At 42.5% G+C, this 21,266-nt stretch overlaps 1 protein-coding gene across 1 annotated transcript in view; it reads right to left on the reverse strand.

The window, feature by feature from the left end:
- KLHL32 (kelch like family member 32) overlaps window positions 1–21,266 on the reverse strand; it is a 186,786-nt gene that overhangs the window by 92,425 nt on the left and 73,095 nt on the right. Inside the window, 1 exon segment of the mRNA XM_030195636.1 lies at window positions 12,461–12,676. Coding sequence (XP_030051496.1) covers window positions 12,461–12,676 — 216 coding nt within the window.

Genomic DNA, 21,266 nt, shown 5'->3' on the forward strand with positions numbered 1-21,266 from the left:
CAGTCATGCAAAATCTCATATAAATTGGCACATGCACTAGTGGCCTTTTCAGACAATCTTTTCCTAAATGAAAGTACATTTGAAAAAAAAAAGGACAAGCATATTGCCTGTAGGACTCTCTCCACTAGTTACACCATTAGCTGCTCTTGGCATCTTAGAAGAGAATTACGTATTTGCATGCAGGAGTACAGAATTTTAAGGACTAGTAGATACTAAAATGATCCTAAATGCACCCTTCCGCTTTAAAGCAGCAGTTCTTGCAAAATAATAATAAGAATTTTAGACAATTCAGTTGCCAGTTAAGACCTACAAAATCATTAATTTTTCTATTTTTCATTCTGAGATGTTAGATTTCTTGTAAGCTCCTCTCTGTTACAAGTAAATTGCAGTGCTTTTGTGCCAATCTTTATCGGAACCCCATATAGTCAGCACACTGTTCCACACTGAATAGGGATATAGTATGACCCTCTGAGGCTAGACTCCAGCTATTTTTAAAAATAAAAATAAGGATGTGTATACCTTTATTTTAAAGCAAATGAACATATACTACTACTACTACTTAACATTTCTAGAGCGCTACTAGGGTTACGCAGCGCTGTACAAATTAATAACTAAGGACGGTCCCTGCTCAGAAGAGCTTACAATCTAAAGGACGAAATGTCAAGTTGGGGTAGTCTAGATTTCCTGAGTAGAGGTGTTGTGATTAGGTGCTGAAAGCGACATTGAAGAGGTGGGCTTTGAGCAATGATTTGAAGATGGGTAGGGTTCTGACCCTAGCTGACACCCGGGGCGGATCGCCGATGCGCCCCCAAGGGTGCAGCGCGCCCCCCCCCCGGCAAAATGACACTCTCCCGGGCGCACGCCGCTGGGGGGGGGGGCTCCGCGGTGCGCGCCTGCCGCCCCGTGTCCGAGAAAGCCCGCAATCCGCACACGCCCACCGCTCCCCCCGAGTCCACCCCGGAACAGGTTACTTCCTGTTCCGGGGCAGACCCAGAGGGAGCAGTGAAGACACGCGAACCCCCCCGGACTGAGACAGGGCAACAGGCGCGCGCCGCGGCACCCCCCCCAGCGGCGTGCACCCGGGGCGGACCGCCCCCCCTTGGTATGCCACTGCTTTCTATCCAACCTATACATAACTAAGCATGTGGGATCCCTTAGGAAAATGAGGAGTTAAGAGTTACAGAGGATGGGCAGACTGGATGGGCCATTTGGCCTTTATCTGCCATCATATATCTATGTTTCTTTCTTTCTAATATTGACCATCATATGAAAAAATATTATTTTTTTATTTATTGATTGAGATTTATTAACTGCCTTTATGAAGAGATTCACCCAAGGTGGCATACAGCAGGTACAGATTACCATAAAACTTATAATTTTGTCAACAGCTTAACAATAGTAAAATAACCAAGAATAAATACAAATGAGGTAAATAAATACAAACAGTAAACTGAAACCTAATAATAAAACTACCGTGAAACAGTATCAAAACTATACACATTTAACAGCACTGGAATTCAAATACCACAGATATAATACGATGTTAACATACTGATACATCTAATAAGCATACATTAGAATATTCAACTAACATAGATATGATGCTACAGATTTTCTATAAACATTATGATCCACACAGAAGGAGAATAATTCAGGGGCACTTTTTTCTAAAGTGTGCTAGACTCTGGGTTTAGGGGTGAATTTTATAAGTCGCGCCTAAAACATTGGTGCCAAAAATTCCGCTTAAACGCAATTCTATAAGCCACGCCTAAAGTTAGGTGTAGTTTATAGAAGAGCGCTTAAGCACAGGGGTTACATGTAAATTTAGGCATGTTCATTTGCACCAATGAAAACGTGCTGCAAATGGCCCCTGCCTAAATTTATGTGCAGAATGCACTTATTCTATAATTATGTACGTTACTGGAATCCACACCCATGCTCCGCCCCAAAAATGCTCACGACCCTCCCATTTCCATGCCCCCTTTTCCAAGACACACGTAAAATTTAGGTGTGGCTCATGCGCCTAAATTTACGCTTGTACATTTTAATTGATTTTACTTAGCACCAATAATTGCTTATTAAAAAGCCAATTATTGGCACAAATGGGCTCATTATTCATTATTTGGGCATGCACCCAAATCTGCATGCACAATTTTTGACAATTTATAGAATTAGGGGGTTAATCAATAGTAACATGGGATTTTACTACATGCTAAACCCAGATTTAAAGCCAAAAATAAAGTAGGGGAGGTCCGATCAAATTCCAACAAAATGGTAAGAACCTATCTGGAGTTAACATGGGAGCACTAAGTACCTACTATTAAGGAAGTGCTAAATCCTCCCACATTAACTATGTGTCAGCCAGTTAGCATGTATTAAGTATGATGCCATATATAAGTACATAAGTATTGCCATACTGGGACAGACCAAAGGTCCATCAAGCCCAGCATCCCGTCTGCAAGTGGCCAATCCAGTTCACAAATACCTGGCAAGATCCCAAAAAAGTACAAAACTTTTTGTACTGCTTATCCCAGAAGTAGTGGATTTTCCCCATGACCTGTCAATGACCATGTAAGCTGGTTAACGCGTACATGGTCATTCTCCAACCCATCCCCAAAATATTTTTAAAAATCCATGGTGCATGGGTTAGCATATGCAAACAGGCAAAATACTGTAAAACGCTTTTATGTGTTTCTGCGGTAGCCTGTTTGCATGTGATAACTGCGTGTTAAGGTGTTACAGTTCAAGGAAGGTGAGTCCTTGGGCACTAGTCAGCTTAGTACTGCTCAGTCAACCCAAGGGTTAGCCAGGCCCCTACTCACAGCAGGCAAGTCATCTGGGCAAGGCCCAGGCTCAGCAGGAGCTGGAAAACAGGTGACAAGGTAAGCAAGGCTGGGCTGGAGACAAGGCAGGCAAGGCTGGACTGGAGACGGAGCGGGCAAGGTTGGACTGGAGACAAGGCAGACAAGGCTGAACTGAAGACAAGGCAGATAAGGCTGGACTGGAGATGAAGTAGACAAAGCTGGAGCAGGAGACAGAGCAAACAGACAAGGCTGGAACTGGAGAAAAGGCAGGCAAGGCTGGACTGGAGACGAGACGGGCAAGTCTGGAGCTGGAGGTAAGGCTGGCTTGAAGTGAGACTAGGCAGACTCAAGGCAGAGACCTGTTGTGAAAGCATTGAGAGGAAAGATCCCATCACCATAGATGAGCCCGGAGGGCTGACATCAGCCAGGCATACCCAACCCATTCTTCCACTGCAGCATTCAGAAAAGGTGGTACGGAAGCACTGGGCAGGGCACCACCATTTTGAAGGTGGAGCTGGAAGAAGAGGGAGTGTGCTACTCCCTCCTCCTCCATCAAAGAGGTACAGGGGGCACCGCGACCACCAAGATGGGGAGGGGGTAGGGTTTGCAGCCCACTCGTGGGATTGGGAAAACTGGAGGTCCACCGAATCTCCAGCCCCTGTGTTGCTGTTTGGGGGGGGGGGGGGGAGATTTGAGGGGAGGTACTAGGCCACCAGGGCCGAAATGATGGCAGGGATCCGAGGGATCAAATGGACCCCCAGGACACGTTGGTAGCCTGGGCTCACAGTTACAGCCCAGCCTGACTCTGATGGGGGGGGGGGGGGGGGGAACAGAGTGGTTTACATATTATATACAGGTACTTATTTGTACCTGGGGCAATGGAGGATTAAGTGACTTGCCCACAAGGAGCTGCAGTGGGAATCGAACCTAATTCCCCAGGATCAAAGTCCACGGCACTAACAACTATGCTACTTAGCCCTAACATCGGCACTATTCCGCTCCTACGATGAGTACTGTTCTCTAATCATAGGGGCAGAATACTGCAGAGCTCATTTAAATCTAATTTAAACGAGCTGTGCTCTACTGCCTGGCATGGGCGCGAAGGTACATGCAGGTGCTAGTCCAGTGCTAGTGGTCTCTAGTGTCCACATTTACCTTTGATCATCGGGCTATTAGTCTCACAGCCCTACATATACCCCTCTCCCAAACACTCAGTCCCTGATGTCCTCCTAATCCCTGCTCAGTTTCTTAGTTCCCACTATCTCCTACCTAATCCCTAAGTATCTCTCATTTGTTCTTCTATTAGCTCTGCCTCTCTATGCCAGCTTTCCTTAGCACCCTGACACTTCTCGTTTCTGCTGTTCTTCTTTAAGGCACCAGGCTAGGGATTTGTCAAAGTCAATGAGCACTTTATTACAGTGAGAGTGCTCAGTAATGAACAATTCAGAAATTTAATGAGATTTCCTTGATCTGACTCTAGCCTGTCCATCAAGTTTTGCTTCTCTAAAGAACCCCGACACTAATCCTCTGGCCTACTCAATCTTCACCCTTGGCTGAATATTAGATTTGTCCATAGTCTATTGCATTACCAGTATAGCCTCAGTAAAAATGATGAACTTAACTACACTTGAGGCAGTACAGGAAATCTTATTTGATTTGGCTTTACTGAGTTGACTGAGGGAATAATTTATTTACTAAGATAAGGCCAAACAGTTTCTTATTGCTTGCTCTATTCCTAAATTGGTGGTACATATTTATGTATGCTTTTAATTAATTCTCAAAGACTAGGCATAAAAGAAGACCACGGTTTACAAATATACATAACAGTGTTAGTAACTTCTCGTGAGGCAATTATGATAATGCTTAAGTGGATAATATAGAAATATTTGTCACTCAAAAGCAATATTACCAGTGCTGCATATTGCTGTTGCTGCAATACACCTCTGGTGAGATCCCACCACCACACCACCACACACACATACACACCTTGAATACTTTATCCATTTGCAGAGACACATTTACAGAAAGAGACTGATAGGATGAAATGAAGGAAGGTCATTAAAGTGTTGCATGGCCTGCACAATAAGCTATATGGAAGGAAATTTAAAAAGCTACAGCTGTGTGTGTGAGGGGCTCGCTATAAAAGTTCCACTCTCCTTGAGCTTATAAGGAACTTGAGTATTGAACTTGCCAGATTTCTGGAGCATTCTTTCCTTGGTTGGAGTAAAATCTGAAACAGAGACATTGCAGCTTGTGACGGGACTCAAAGTACAGACTGCAGGCAGCTAATGTTGAAACCTGTAGTGGATGCCTTTAAATAACACCAGGGAAACTCTCAGAAAGTGCTGAACTCACTCTGCCTGTACCAGCAATGACAGGGTTAACTTCCACATAGGCTGTTTGTTTTGAGCTCTTGGAGACTAGCTGATGCAACTGATCAGTGTTGCCAGGTGGGCGGTTTTACTGCCCAATTGGGCGGTTTTCCGCGACCCGCCACGGGAAATTTTTGCCCGCGGCGGGTTGCGGTTTTTTGGGCTGTTTTTGGCCTTCAGGGCGGTTTTTTCGGCCGCGGGGGGGCGGGGTTAGTGACGTTTTTTGGGCGGGGTTAATGACGTTTTGGGCGGGGTTAGTGACGTGGGAGGCGGGGCCGATGACGTGGGAGGCGGGGCCGATGACGGGGAGGCGGGGCCGATGATGTGGGAGGCGGGGCCGGTGACGGCGGGGGCGGGGTTGATGACGGCGGGGGCGGGGGTGATGACGCGGGGGTGGGGGTGTCAGGGGCGGGGTTTGTGTTTGGGCGGGTTTTGGGCTGTTTTTTGGGCTGGATTGGGCTGGAAAAAAAATTTCCACCTGGCAACCCTGCAACTGATATATGGGAGTTGAAAGGTGGAAGTTGGAAGGAGAGGGAAAGTAAGCTCAGAGAGGGGCCAGAAGTGATAAAGCTGAGAAGCAGTAATCCAGTTCACAATATTTAGCCCTGATACCCAGGAGCTCCAGCAAGCACGAAGATTTCCAGATCTGAAAGCACTGTTGAACTATCATAGAGCTGCTGAAGGAGAGGAAAGCTACTTGCCTGCCTTGCTGCTAAAGTCTCTGTTGAGTGTCACCTCACCTGAACCCAGAGCACACATAGAGGGACTTCCAAAGGAAAATTTTCAACTATTAACAAGAGGTTTCACTCAGTAACTAGAAGTAAGAAGAAACTGAGTTTAGGCCCAGTCAGTGCTGCAAAGGGAAAGAGACCCTCTCATCCTCCCTCATCCTCATCCACTCTCATCCTCCCTGTCTCATCAGCTCGTAACCTTGGGGTTTTCTTTGACTCCTCTCTCTCTTTCTCTGCACATAACCAACAGACTGCTAAAACCTGTCATTTCTTTCTCTATAATATCATCAAAATGTGTCCTTTCCTTTCTGGGCATATTACCAAAACCCTTAACCACATTCTTATCACCTCTCGCTTAGACTATTGCAACTTGCTTCTCTCAGGTCTCCCACTTAGCCATCTTTCTCCCCTTCAATCTGTTTAAAATTCTGCTGCACGACTTATATTCTGTCAGTGTCACTATGCTCATATTAGCCCTCTCCTCAAGTCACTTCATTGGCTCCCTATCCATTTCTGTATACAGTTCAAAATCCTCTTATTGACTTGCAAGTGCATTCACTCTGCAGCTCCTCAGTACCTCTCCACTCTCATCTCTCCCTACACTCCTCCCCGGGAACTCCGTTCATTGGGTAAATCTCTCTTATCTGTACTCTTCTCCTCCACTGTCAACTCCAGACTCCGTTCCTTTTATCTTGCAGCACCAGTACATCAAGCTCCATCTTGTATTCACTTGTTCAGTACACGTCTGTTTTATCAACCCCAGCTTAAGTAATTCCCTTATCCCTTATTTGTCCTGTTTCTCTGTCTTGATTAGATTATAAGCTCTTTCAAGCAGGGACTGTCTCTTTATATTCAAGTGTACAGCGCTGCGTACGTCTAGTAGCGCTATAGAAATGATAAGTAGTAGTAGTAATAGTAGTAGCTTTGAAAAGACTGCTTCCAGTACAGCATACCTACATACAGCTTTTTCACCCCAAGTAAAGATGTATTCACCAGTAAAGCACTCAAGAAACTGAAAAACAGCTGAAATTTTTCAAACTTTTACCATGGCAACTTACAGGACTGTGCAGCCCCTGCAGAGTGTTTTATCTATTGCATGTTTTGTTTTGTTTTTTAGCACCTTTTAGATGCTGGCTCTTTGTAGCTGGGTAATTTGTTCTAGGACACCATCAGGCTTATTTTCGAAAGAGAAAGACGCCCATATTTCGACCCAAATCAGGAGATGGGCGCCTTTCTCTCATGGGCGCCCAAATCGGTATAATCGAAAGCCGATTTTGGGCGCATCCAACTGCAGTCTGTCGCGAGAACGAACAAAGTTGACATGGGCGTGTCGGAGGCGTGGTGAAGGCGGGACTGGGAGAGATGGGCACGCTCGGCCGATAATGGAAAAAAGAAGGACGCCAGAAGCGAGAATTTGGGTCACTTTTTCTGGACCCTTTTTTTCACAAACAAGTCCCCAAAAAGTGCCCCAACTGCCCAGATGACCACCAGAGGGAATCGGGGATGACCTCCCCTGACTCCCCCAGTGGTCACTAACCCCCTCCCACCAAAAAAAAAAGAACTTTAAAAACTTTTTTTTTCCAGCCTGTATGCCAGCTTCAAATGTCATGCCCAGCTCCATCACAGCAGTATGCAGGTCCCTGGAGCAGTTGTTAGTGGGTACAGTAGACTTCAGGCAGGTGGACCCAGGCCCATCCCCCCTACCTGTTACACTTGTGCTGGTAAATGGGCGCCCTCCAAACCGCCCCCAAAACCCACTGTACCCACATCTAGGTGCCCCCCTTTACCCATAAGTGCTATGGTAATGATGTAGACTTGTGGGCAGTGGGTTTTGGGGGGGGATTGGGGGGCTCAGCACCCAAGGTAAGGGAGCTATGGACTTGGGAGGTATTTAAATTTTTTTTTTTACTTTTTACAAGTACCCCCTAGGGTGCCCGGTTGGTGTCCTGGCATGTGAGGGGGACCAGTGCACTACGAATCCTGGCCCATCCCATGACCAAATGCCTTGGATTTGTTCGTTTTTGAGCTGGGCGCCTTCGGTTTCCATTATTGCTGAAAACCGATACCGCCCAGCTCAAATCCGCCCAAATGCGATGCATTTGCCCGGCACAAACCGTATTATCGAAACAAAAGATGGACGCCCATCTTTTTCGAAAATACGGACTGTCCCGTCCCTTCGCGTACCCGTCCTCGGAGATAGGCGCCCATGGAGATGAGCGTTCGCGTTCGATTATGCCCCTCCATGTCAGTCCTATATGAGGTTTTGAGCTAGAACTATTTTAATAATAATTAAGCCACACCAAAGTGTCGTATATGACCAGATGATCACTGGAGGAATAAAGGAATGACCTCCCCTCACTCCTCCAATGGTCACTGACCCCATCCCATCCTCCAAAGATGTGAAAGAAATAGCACATACTAGCCTCTATGACAGCTTCAGATGTTATGACCTGTCCTATTAGAGCAGCAAGCAGGTCCCTGGAGTAGCCTAGTGGTTGGTGCACTGCACTGTGGAGAAGGGGACTCAGGCCAATAATCCACTCTAACTGTTACACTTGTGGTGGTAAGTGTCAGTCCTCCAAAAACCAGCTGTACTCACATATAGGTGACACCTGCAGCTATAAGAGTTATTGTAGTGGTGTGAAGTTGAGCACAATTCACGTGTAGTTTGTTTTTTCCCCGAGAACAAGCCAAAAAGATAAATGCACAGGGCACAAAAACATCAAGCAAGTGGCCATTTTTGAAAAAAAAAAAAAAGATGTTTTGCTGTTTTGAGAATTGCTATATTTGCTATTCAGATTCTGGACGTTTTCAGCAAAACGCCCAAAGTCAGACTTAGATGGCATATCAAAAATGCCCCTCCATGTCTGTAGCAGATCCTTGTTCTTCAATTGTTATTAGATAAATTACTTATTCTGTATCTTCAGCTCTAGCGTTTTACTGCTAATGCCTTCAATAAGTATGGGGAGGGGGTTTCTGGATGCTTTAAAATTAGCAAAGTCAAGCCAATGTTGAAAGCTAATAAGCTTAACCCACAAAAAATGTCTGTGCTTCCAATGGGGGGGAAAATTATTGAAAAGTAGTTCTGTAGCAGTTAGAAGAGTATGTTGAACAGGTTCAGGGACTGTATCCACTTCAAAATGGGTTTAGAAGGGCACATAGTGTGGAAACTTTGCTATTGTCAACAGCAGATGACCAGTAGGGAGTTGCATTAAGGGGAACGTTTTTTGTTTGGTGCCGTTAGATATTTCATCAGCATTTGATACTGTTGATATTGTTCTGCAGTTAAGAAAATTGGGTATACGATCCACGAAAAATATTCGATCTACGAAAGAACAAACTTCCGCTCATTACTGAAGACCCATCTCTTTAATAAAGCGTACCACAAAGATCAACCAATGTGAATATGCACAACTCGCCCATCTATATTCAGAATTGTCTCTTAATATCTGCCTGTATACTATTACTTTGTTTTATTATCATCATGTTGACCAAAACCCTGCAATACTAAATGTTTATTTACTAACATTGTTCCACTACTCATGATGTATTGTAAGCCACTTTGAGCCTGCAAAGAGGTGGGATAAGATGGGATACAAATGCAACAAATAAATAAATAAAATAAATATACAAGATACAGTTGCTGAGTGGTCCCAGTCTTACTTTTCTGGGAGATCAATGCAAGTGCATGGTAGGAATTCTGTATCCTCTATTTATCCAGTTTTTAAGGGGGTCCCACTGGGTTCTGCTTTGTCTGCCTTACTTCTTAACATCTATATGACATCTTTATGGCAGGTGCTTCAAGATCTGACAGTGAGCTACAGGATGTATGCTGTCGACATCCAATTTTGTTCCTGGTGTGATCAGAGGGGGGGGTGCATATGAAATTACAAGGTTAAATGAGAAAGACTGGTGATTGGATGCGGGATTATAAATTGCTGCTAAACAAGGCTAAGACTGAGATTGTGATAGCAGGAAGGAATGCACATTTGTTTTCTATTACACAGTGTAATCTTGAAGGGGTTTAAATCCATTTCAAATCCTGTTTGAGGACCCTTGGAGGCTCATTTTCAAAGCACTTACTTAGACTTACAAAATTCCATAGGTTACTATGGAGCTCATTTTCAAAAGAGTAAAACGTCTAAAAAGTGGCATAAATCTTAATTTGGATGTTTTTCTCACAAAAAAAACCATCCAAATTGGTATTTTCAAAACCAATTTTTAGACGTTTTTCTATGAAGTCCATCAGAAGTGTGTTCAGATCACAAGGGGGTCTGTATGTGATATGGGTTAACTTGGATGTTTTTCAGCCATAATGGAACAAAACTGTCTAGGCCTAAAAGTAAGACGTTTTCGGTTAGACCTGTTTTTATAACGAATAAGGCAAAAAAAGGTGCCCTGAATGACAAGATGACCACTGGATGGAATCAGAGATGACCGCTCCTCACTTCACCAGTGGTCACTAACCCCCTCCCACACTCCAAAAGTGTGACTTAAAACATTACTTTCCAGTCTCTATGCCAGCCTCAGATGTAATAATCAGGTTCATTAGAGCAGCATGCAGTTCCCTGGAGTAGTGTAGTGGTCGGTGCAGTGCACTGCAGACAGGTGGTCCCAGGCCCATACTTCCCCCCTACCTGTTATGGAGGAAACTGTGAGCCCCCTTCACCCCTAAGGGCTATAGTAGTGGTTTACAGTTGGGGGTAGTGGGTTTGGGGTGGTTTTGGGGGCGGGTCAGCAGACAAGGGGAGCAATAGTGAGATGTGTACCTGGCAGCATTTTATGAAGTCCACTGCAATGCCCCCTAGGGTGCCCTATTGATTTCCTGGGATGTCGGTGGGACCAGTGTACTAAAAAAATGCTGTCTCCTCCTACATCCCAATGTCTTGATTTTGTGCGTTTTGCACTTAGACTTTTTTTTTTTTTTTAATGGACTAAAAAACAAAACATCCAAATCACAAAGCCTTCTTCTAAACAGTATTTCTGAAAAAAAATATAGACGTTTTTCTTGTTTGAAAATGACCTTCTTTCCTATTCAGATTTTGGACGGTTTTTTGCAAATTGTCCAAAATCAGACTTAGACGTCGTATCGAAAATGCCCCTCTATGTAACTTGTACGTCTAAGTGCTTTGAAAATACACCTCCACGTGTTACATTGATTCACAGTTGTTCTTTACACAGCAAATTAGGCAAGTAGTGAGAACTTGCTTTTACAATCTGAGTCTTTTGTTGAAATTGAGACTAATGCTGGAGGAGTATGACACTGGGTTGCGGCAGTGGCGTACCAAGGGGGGGGCGGTGGGGGCGGTCCGCCCCGGGTGCACGCCGCTGGGGGGGGTGCCGTGGCACACGCCTGCTCAGAGTTGGCTGACTTCGCACGTTCGCTGCAGCCTGCAGCTCCCTCTCTGCCCTGGAACAGGTTATTCCTGTTCCGGGTCAGAGGGAGCTGCAGCGAACGCGCGAACTCAGCGACCTCTGAGCAGGTTCGCACTGCGGCACCCCCCACAGCGGCGTGCACCCGGGGGGGGGTCCGCGCTGCATCGGGGGGGGGGGGGGGTGCTGCACCTGGGGGGCGGGGCGCCGCCCCGGGTGTCCGCCCCCCTAGGAATGCCACTGGGTTGCGGTACAATCATTTGTATTGTCCAGACTGGATTTTTGTAACGCATGATATCTGGGATTAGCATGGACATGCTGTAAGGCACTGCAGATGATACAAACTTCTGCAGTTAAACTGATTTTTTGTAAGTAGATGTGATGATGTGTCACTATTGCTGCAGAAATTGCATTGGCTACCTGTGAAGTACCGAATTATGTATAAGGTTGTGAGTTTGATTTATCAGATTTTGTACCAGGGAGGCCCACAGTACTTAAAAAATGTGATACAGATTTATACACCCTTGTGTTCCTTGCATTCAGCTACGGAGAAGCATCTTTCTGTACCGCATTGACCACCTTTTGTCTTGCCGAAACATCGGCTTGTGCCTTTTCAGTAGCTGGCTCAAGATTATAGAACACACTACCAGGGCATATTCCTTTTTTCTCATCATTACAGCAATTTAAAAAGGTTTTAAAGACACACTTTTATGTGCAGGCCTTCTCTGATTCTAGAGCTCTATTTGGCAGCTTCCTAGTTCAGGCTCTCTTGATATATTGTTGTTGAGAAATGTTACTTAGATCTGTTTTGTGTGATTTTGCAATTTTATGTATGCTTTTATTATGTAAGTCACTTAGTTATAGGTGGGATACACATTTTTAAAATAAATCAATTTTTTAAAAAATACATTTGCCCTGCAAAACTAGCTTGCATATTCTATGTGGTGAACAAAAACCATTCATAAGAAACATATAACATAAGACAAAAGAGACATCTCATCAATCTTCCATTACAGAGCAGAGCTACTAATGCAACAAAAATATAGCTACATGTACATTTACAATTCTGAAGAGCAGAGGTTAATTTTTTGCTGAACTTAAGGAAGTTATCCACAAATCTCACATATTCTGGTAGCAAGTTTCCTAGTTTCACTCTACAGTGCCAAATTGAATTCCTTACCTGCCAGATTTGTTCTTCGCTCAATGAGGTGAGCTGATCACTCTTCAGGACCTCTCGAAGAAGACGATATGGGAGTGCCAAGACTTCTTCTGGATGGCCCTTCAGTAATTCCGACAGGTGTTTTACTAAAAACTCTACTACAGCCGTTTCCAGCAATGTGAGGTTAAAGAGATCAGCGAGTTTGTAGAGATCCAAATAATTAAAGCTATTTAATTCCTAGAACAATGAAGATAAAATGGAAAAACAGCATTTTAATGTCAAATATCCTTTGAGATGTGGCGTGACATTTTAGAAAGGACGTTCAAATTGGCATTTAGACGTCTATGTCGGATATTTGAAGATCTGCTAGTTTATCTTAGAACAGAATCTGCCAACATCTAAAATACATCAAGGTGAAATGGATGTACATTTGCTGGTGAAATACAACATGAACATCCATTTTAGAAAAACAGATGTCTAAGATATCAATGAGGTAAAAGTATATAACCTCCTCTGTAGTAGCATATGAATGTCTATGTTATGAGATGGCAAAAAAAGGGCATATTTATCAACCATTAAGAAAGTCATGCTATTTTAGAACAGGTCCCACCCTATGCAATGAGACCTGGTTACTAATATCTGGGGTTAATTAACACTTCTTAGCAGTAGCCCATGTTGAAAACTCCCCCCCCCCCCCCATATATGTTTTGTGTTGAAATAAACAGTTATGTCATCCAATTTACAAACATAGATGTCTATTTTTCCCGAATCTATCACAGAGCCCAGTATGGCTTGCCAGTTTAGCTTTCAAGGAGGACACTTTCCCTAATCCCATCAGTGCAGTACTGCTCAATAAGAGTACGTTTCTAAATCTTAGACGTCCACGATTCCCAACATCCATACTTTTGGATATAGACATTCATTCCTCTTCTGAAATGAGAAATAAATGTTTAGATTTTTTGCACACCCTAATCCCACCCAAAACATGCTTAGACCATGCCCCCTTGACATTTGCATGTTCTTCAGTTTTAGATGTCCACATACTGGCTTTGTGAAATCAGAACTCTGACGTCTATCATGCATAGACGTCTAAGTGCTGGTTTATGGGCATCCAAAATGCAAATGGCACTTCTAAAATAAGCACCGAAATTGTTAGAGCCCTATCAGTAATTAGATCACTAAGTCCTAACTGATCTCATTTCAAAAGATTGCAGAGTTGGGGGTGTGCATTACAAATGATTTTTTTTTAAAATAAAGATAATTCAAGAGTCTATCGTGGATCATAGGAGAATACCTGCTGCCAGATAAGTCCGTTGGGCTTTAACCTTTTTGATCTTTTGGACTATTTTTTGATAGATTATCAGATGATTGGGTAAAAAGGACACTTACTATGTTTATTATTTTATATCTAGCTAGCTAGCTATCTATATATATATCTATATATATATCTATATCTATATATATATATATATATATATCGTGTGTGACAGGTTTTTTTCAGTAGTGATTTTTTTCTCCCCTTTGTTTTTTTAGAGCAGCTGTTTCCCACTATTGTTTTTACTGTTGATGACTGAGCCCATGAGAGAACCCAAGAGGGGTTATTCAAGGTTAAAAGTGAGGCCTGCCCCAGGCAGTTGAGGTTCAATTGTTGAAATTTATTTATAAATGGAAGTGTTCTTTTTCCTATATCTGTAGGCAAAGTATTTTTTGTAATTTAACAGTTTTGTAAAATTGTTTCCCATTGATATTTGTTGCTTGATAAGTAGTGTACTATGCTATACTTTGTATTGCTGTTTGATACTTGTACTGTTGTAATTGCCTATATTTTATGTTTGTCGTATTTTTGCTGTACATAAGTATATAAGTATTACCACACTGGGGCAGACCAAAGGTCTATCAAGCCTAGCATTCTGTGGCAAATTCAGGTCACAAATACCTGGCATGATCCCAAAAAAGTTCAATACATTTTATGCTGCTTATCCGAGAAATAAGCAGTGTATTTTCCCCAAGTCAGTTTAATAATGGTCTATGGACTTTTCCTTTAGGAAGCCGTCCAGACCTTTTTTAAACCCGCTAAGCTAACCGCCTTTACCACATTCTCTGGCAATGAATTCCTGAGTTAATTACACGTTGAGTGAAGGTACATTTTCTCCGATTCGTATTAAATATACTACTTTATAGCTTCATCGCATGCCCCCTAGTCCTAGTATTTTTGGAAAGAGTAAACAAACATTTCACTCATTATTTTATAGACCTCTATCAAATCTCCCCTCAGCTAACTTTTCTCCAAGCTGAAGAGCCCTAGCCGCTTCAGCCTTTCCTCATAGGGAAGTTATCCCATTCCCTTTATCATTTTTGTCGCCCTTCTCTGTACCTTTTCTAATTCCACTATATCTTTTTTGATATGTGGCGACCAGAATTGAACACAATATTCGAGGTGCGGTCGCACCATGGACTGATACAAAGGCATTATAACATCCTCACTTTTGTTTTCCATTCCTTTCCTAATAATACCTAACGTTCTGTTTGCTTTCTTAGCCATCGCCGCACACTGAGCAGAGGGTTTCAACATATCATCAACAACGACGCTGAGATCCCTTTCTTGGTCAGTGGCTCCTAAAGTGGAACCTTGCATTACATAGCTATAGTTCAGGTTCCTCATTCCCACATGCATCACTTTGCACTTGCTCACATTAAACGTCATCTGCCATTTAGATGCCCAGTCTCTCAGTCTCGTGAGGTCCTCTTGTAATTTTTCACAATCCTCTTGCGATTTAACAACTTTGAATAACTTTGTGTTGTCAGCAAGTTTAATTACCTCACTAGTTACTCCCATCTCTAGAAAATTTATAAATATGTTAAAAAGCAGCGGTCCCAGCACAGAGCCCTGGGGAACCCCACTATCTACCCTTCTCCACTGAGAATACTGACCATTTAACCCTACTCTCTGTTTTCTATCCTTTAACCAGTTCTTAATCCACAATAGGCCACTACCTTCTATCCCATGACTCTCCAATTTCATCTGGAGTCTTTCATGAGGTATTTTGTCAAATGCCTTTTGAAAATCCAGATACACAATATCAACCGCCTTTATCTACATATTTGTTCACCCTCTTCAAAGAAATGTAATAGATTGGTGAGGCAAGATTTCCCTTCACTAAATCCATGTTGGCTTTGTCTCATTAATCCATGCTTCTGAATATGCTCTGTAATTTTGTACTTTATAATAGTCTCTACCATTTTGCCTGGCAATGACATCAGGCTCACCGGTCTATAATTTCCTAGATCCCTGTGGAACCTTTTTAAAATATTGGCGCTACATGGGCAACCTTCCAATCTTCCGGTTCCACACTTGATTTTAAAGATAAATTACATATTACTAACAATAGTTCCGCCAGTTCATTCTTCAATTCTATCAGTACTCTGGGATGAATACCATCCGGTCCAGGAGATTTGCTACTCTTCAATTTTTCATACTCCTCATCTTTCAAGCTATTGTAAATGACCAGGTTTTTACCCATTTAACAGTATTTACAGCATTCACTCTTCAGTGTTGAAAGCCACCCCAGATAATTTCTGCAGTGAGAGGCAGGGTGAGTTGGTAGCGAACAGACTCTCAGTTCTGCAAAGGTAGAGACTCTTGTCCAGCACATCTACAACTGTAAGTTATATTCTTTTGTTTGATTTGCATTAAAGAAGAGTTTGGTTCAAGAGTTCTGAGTCTTCACAGTGATGTTCTATACTCTGATTAACTGCATGCTAATCTCATGAGTAGACAGAGCCTATCAGGACAGAGAGAGCAGAACACCCAGTCTTCCAATTTACTAAGGTCGTCCTTTCCCCATCCCTTCTCTTCCGTTCCTTAAAAATGGCTTACGGACTTTTCTTTTAGGAAATTGACCAACCCGTTTTTAAACCTTGCTAATCTATCTGCTTTTGTGGCAATTAATTCCAGAGTTTAGATACATGTTGAGTGAAGAAATATTTTTTCCAATTTGTTTTAAATTTACTACTTAGTTTTATTGCATGCCCATTAGTACTTGTGTTTTTAGAAAGATTAAATCAGTGATTCACATTTACCCATTCCACTCCACTCAGTGTATTATAGTTCTCTATCAGATTTCCCCTTAGCTATCTTTTCTCCCAGCTGAAGAGATCTTGTCTTTTTAGCCTTTCCACATAGGGAAGTCATCCCATCCCCTTTATCAATTTTCATTGCTGTTCTCTGTACCTTTTCTAATTCTATTGTATCTTTTTTGAGATGCGGTGACCATGGAGCAATACAAAGCATTATAATATTCTTATTTTGCTTTCCATTCCTTTTCTAATAATTCCTAACATTCTATTTGCTTTCTTATCCGCTGTTGCATGCTGAGCAGAGGGTTTCAACATATCATCAGTGATGACACCTAGATCCTTTTCCTGGACAGTGACTCCTAATGTGGAACCCTGCATCATGCGTTTCTCTTTCCTACATGCATCACTTTGTACTTACTCACATGAAATGTCACCTGCCATTTAGATGCCCAGTCTCCCAGTCTTGTGAGGTCCTCTTGCAATTTTTCACATTCCTCTTGTGATTTACCAACTTTGAATAACTTTGAGTCATCAGCAAATTTAATTACCTCACTCATTATTCCCATTTCTAAATCATTTATATATATTTTTAAAAGCAGCATTCCCAGCACATAAACTTGAGGAACCCCATTATTTACCCTTTCCCATTGAGAATACTGACCATTTAATCCTACCCTCAGTATTCCATCTTTTAACCAGTTCCTAATCCACAATAGGATACTGCCTCCTATCCCATGACTTTCTAATTTCCTCAGCAGTCGTTCATGAGGTACTTTCTCAAATGCCTTCCGAAAATCCGGGTGCACAATATCAGCCAACTCACTTTTATCCACATTTTTATTCACCCTTCAAAGAAATGTAGCATATTAGTGAGGCAAGATTTCCCTGGACTAAATCCATGTCGACTTTGTCCCATTTAGTTGAACATGTCCCTATTGAGAACCTGTCCTTAACTTCCCATCATTTCTACTCCCTCCAGGATATCCACTCTATTGGCTATTTTCGTGTCATCCGCAAAAAGGAACATTTTTCCTTCCAACCCTTCCACAATATCTCCCACAAATATATTAAACAGAAAAGGCCCCAGCACCGACCCCTGAGGAACTCCACTGCTCACCTTCCTTTCCTCCGAGCGGATTCCATTCACCTCCACCCTCTGCCACCTGTCGGTCAACCAGTTTCTTATCCAGTTCACCACTTTCGGTCCTAAGTTCAACCCTTTCAGCGTATTCACGAGTCTTCTGGGGGGAACCGTATCAAAGGCTTTGCTGAAGTCCAAGTAGATTACATCTAGCGCACGTCCCTCATCCAGTTCTTTAGTCACCCAGTCAAAAAATATATAGCATAATCTTTATTTTAGGATCTGTATTTTGTTTTTGCAGTCCTATTTTCTTTGTATCTTTATATTTCTAGTAATGCCTTGTTTATTTTCAAGTGAAAGATTGTATTTTTGCTTGATGGACATTTGAAATTTTATATATATATGGCCAGAACCGGTGGCTGCCATAGACTGTCTTGCTGTCCCTACCCATTCCAGGCTTCAGCTCAGTCCGGTCCGGATCTTCCAGGCTGCTAGACTTGTCTTTCTTATTTGTGCCTGAACAGTACCCTTAGTTGCCTTGAGATTGCTGCAGTAAGCCTCAGGTGCTGATAGGCTTTATTAATCACCTAGAAACTTCTGTGTTTGCCTTTGCATTGCCTAAGGTCCCTGGTATGCTGGTGTGCGCTGTGCACTTCTGCCTAGTCCAGTTTATAGTTTGTAATTCTTGCCTGATTCTAGTTTAGTCTTTCTGTAGCTTCTTGTACTGTATTGCTTGTTTCCCAGTCCTGTTTTTTGTTTGTATTTTGGTGTGTAGTTCTTAGCTTGTCTGTGTTTCTTGTTCAGTGGCTGCCTGGCAGCTTTCAGTTCTGTCTCTTGTCTATCAGCGTTTGTTCCCTGTTTCAGTGGCTGCTTGCAGCTTTCAGTTCTGTCTTTTGTCTGTCTGAGAGTCCTAGTCTAGTATTCTGCCTACTGTGTATTCTAGACCCTGTGTGTATCCTGCTAGTTTCCAGTTCCTGCCCTGTCCGATAAGTCCTGCCGGTCACCTGCACCCAGGGGCTCAACTCCTGGGGAACGGTGGTCAAGTGCAGGTGAAGTCTAGCTGGCCCTGTCAGAGTTCTGCCTTATCCCTGAGTGGGGTGGTTTTGCCTGCCACTGCCGCTCCACCTCAGGCAAAGTCAATATATCCTCCCAATAATTCTTTAATAGGCTCATTGATTACATAGAGCCCACCTAAGGTAGATACTGGAAGAGTGGAGGGTGACCAATGTAACACCAATTTTTTAAAAGGGTTCCACAGGTGATCCAGAAAATTATAGACCTCACATTGGTGCCAGGCAAAATGGTAGGAATATTATAAAGAACAAAATTACAGACCACATACATGGAAGAGTGGCCTAGTGGTTAGAGCACCGGTCTTGCAATCCAGAGGTGGCTGGTTCAAATCCCACTGCTGCTCCTTGTGATCTTGGGCAAGTCACTAACCCTCCTTGCCTCAGGTACAAACTTAGATTGTAAGCCCTCCTGGGACAGTGAAATATCCAGTGTCCCTGAATGTAACTCACCTTGAGCTACTACTGAAAAAGGTGTGAGCAAAATCTAAATAAATAAAATAATAAATAAATAAAATAAGAATGGATTAATGAGAGAAAGTCAACATGGATGTAGTCAAGGAAATCTTGCCTCACCAATCTATTACATTTCTGTGAAGGGGTGAATAAACATGTGGATAAAGGTGAGCCGGTTGATATTGTGTATCTGGAGTTTCAAAAGGCATTTGACAAAGTACCTCATGAAAGACTCCAGAAGAAATTGGAGAGTCATGGGATAGGAGGTAGTGTCCTATTGTGGATTAAGACCTGGTTAAAGGACAGAAAACAGAGAGTTGGGTTCAATGGTAATTATTCTCAATTGAGAAGGGTAGATAGTAAGGTTCCCCAGGAGTCTGCTCTGGGACTGCTGCTTTTTAACATATTTATAATTGATCTAGAGATGAGAATAACTAGTGAGGCAATTAAATTTGTCAATGACACAAAGTTATTCAAAATTGTTAAATCACAAGAGGATTGTGAAAAATTGTAAGAGGACATTACAAGACTAGGAGATTGGGCATCCAAATGACAGATGACATTTAGGACTAGATTCTATATATGGTGCCTAAAAAAAAAATAAGTGCTGAAAAATACCTACTTAAATGGTATTCTATAAGGTGTGCCTAAAATTCCATGCAGTTTATAGAATAACCCCTATATTCTATATATGGCGCCTTTAGTTGTGCGTGCTAGTTTGGCTGCATGGCCAAATTGCATGCACAACTTAATTGATTAACAAGCCAATGAGCGCTGATAATTGGTACTTAACAACCAATTAGCAGCACTAATTGGCTATAATTAGAATTAATGTGTACAACTTTCTAGGCGTATTCTGTAATGCAGTGTGCGTAAATTTTAATGCACGCAGTCAAAAGAGGGCATGGCTATGGGTGTGGAATGGGTGGCTTGTGGGCTTTTCAAAAAACTGCGCTCACTATTATAGAGTACACCCGATCTGCGCCTAACTTATGCACAGGTATTTAGGCTTGATTAGGTGGTCTAAATGGGTGCACCTAAATTTTAGTTGCAAGAATGGTGCATGAGCATATTCTATAAACTACATGTAACTTTAAGCTTAGTTTATAGAATCACACTAATGGCATGGTTTTTCAGCGCTGATTTTTAAGACAATGTAGAATTCCCCCCCTAAGGAGGAGATTCTATATGTGGCGCCTAAAAAAACATTGGTTAAATCAGTGCCAATCGTATTCTATAATCAGCACCTAGATTTAGGCACCGACTATAGAATACGCTTAGATGATACTTCAGCACCTAAATCTGCACACATCCATTTACACCAACTAAAACATGGTGTAAATCCTGGTGCACAGATTTAGGTGCACTGGGCCATACTAAATTTCAGAATACCCATGAAACGCCCATTTCCCTACCCATAACCATGCCCCATTTTGCCTGCGCACATTAGAAGTTCGACACACATCATTACAGAATACGCTTAGCGACCTGTGTGCCTAATTTCTAATCCATGCCAATTAGTGCTAATAATTGCTTGTGCTGATATCAGCACTCATTAACTTGTTAAACCAATGAAGTTACGTGCGGTGTTATAGAATCTGTGCTGATTTTGGTGCCTAAATCTAAGCGCACTATATAGAATCCGGTGGCAAATGCTTAATCGGAGAGGTCGACATAAATTTAGGCGCCGCCATTTGCACCAACAAAAACATGGTGCAAATGCCCCTGACTAAATTTATGAGCGGAGCACACATATTCTATAATTACGCATGTATGTAACTCAAAACCATGTCCATGTTCCACCCCAATATGCCCATGACCCTCCCATTTCAGCTCCCCCCTTTTTTGGACCACATGTAAATTTTAGGCGCGGAACTAAATTCACGAGTGTTACTCCTAATTAAATCTAATTAATGCCAATAATTCCTTGTTAAAAAGCCAATTATTGGCATTAATTGGCTTGTTGTTCTATTAAATTGCACGCCCAAATCGGAAATCGCCCAGCAATTTATTTCTTAAGATGGCTGTGATTCAACCTGTGCTAAAAAAACAACCCAGGTCTTGACCCACTACATCCTGCCTTTAAAGTACTCTGTACAACTATATTCTGATTGAAGCAGAGATCCAAATCCCAGCTTGTGTG

Source organism: Microcaecilia unicolor, chromosome 3, assembly GCF_901765095.1.
Source record: "Microcaecilia unicolor chromosome 3, aMicUni1.1, whole genome shotgun sequence".
In the NCBI taxonomy this organism is placed as follows: domain Eukaryota; kingdom Metazoa; phylum Chordata; class Amphibia; order Gymnophiona; family Siphonopidae; genus Microcaecilia; species Microcaecilia unicolor.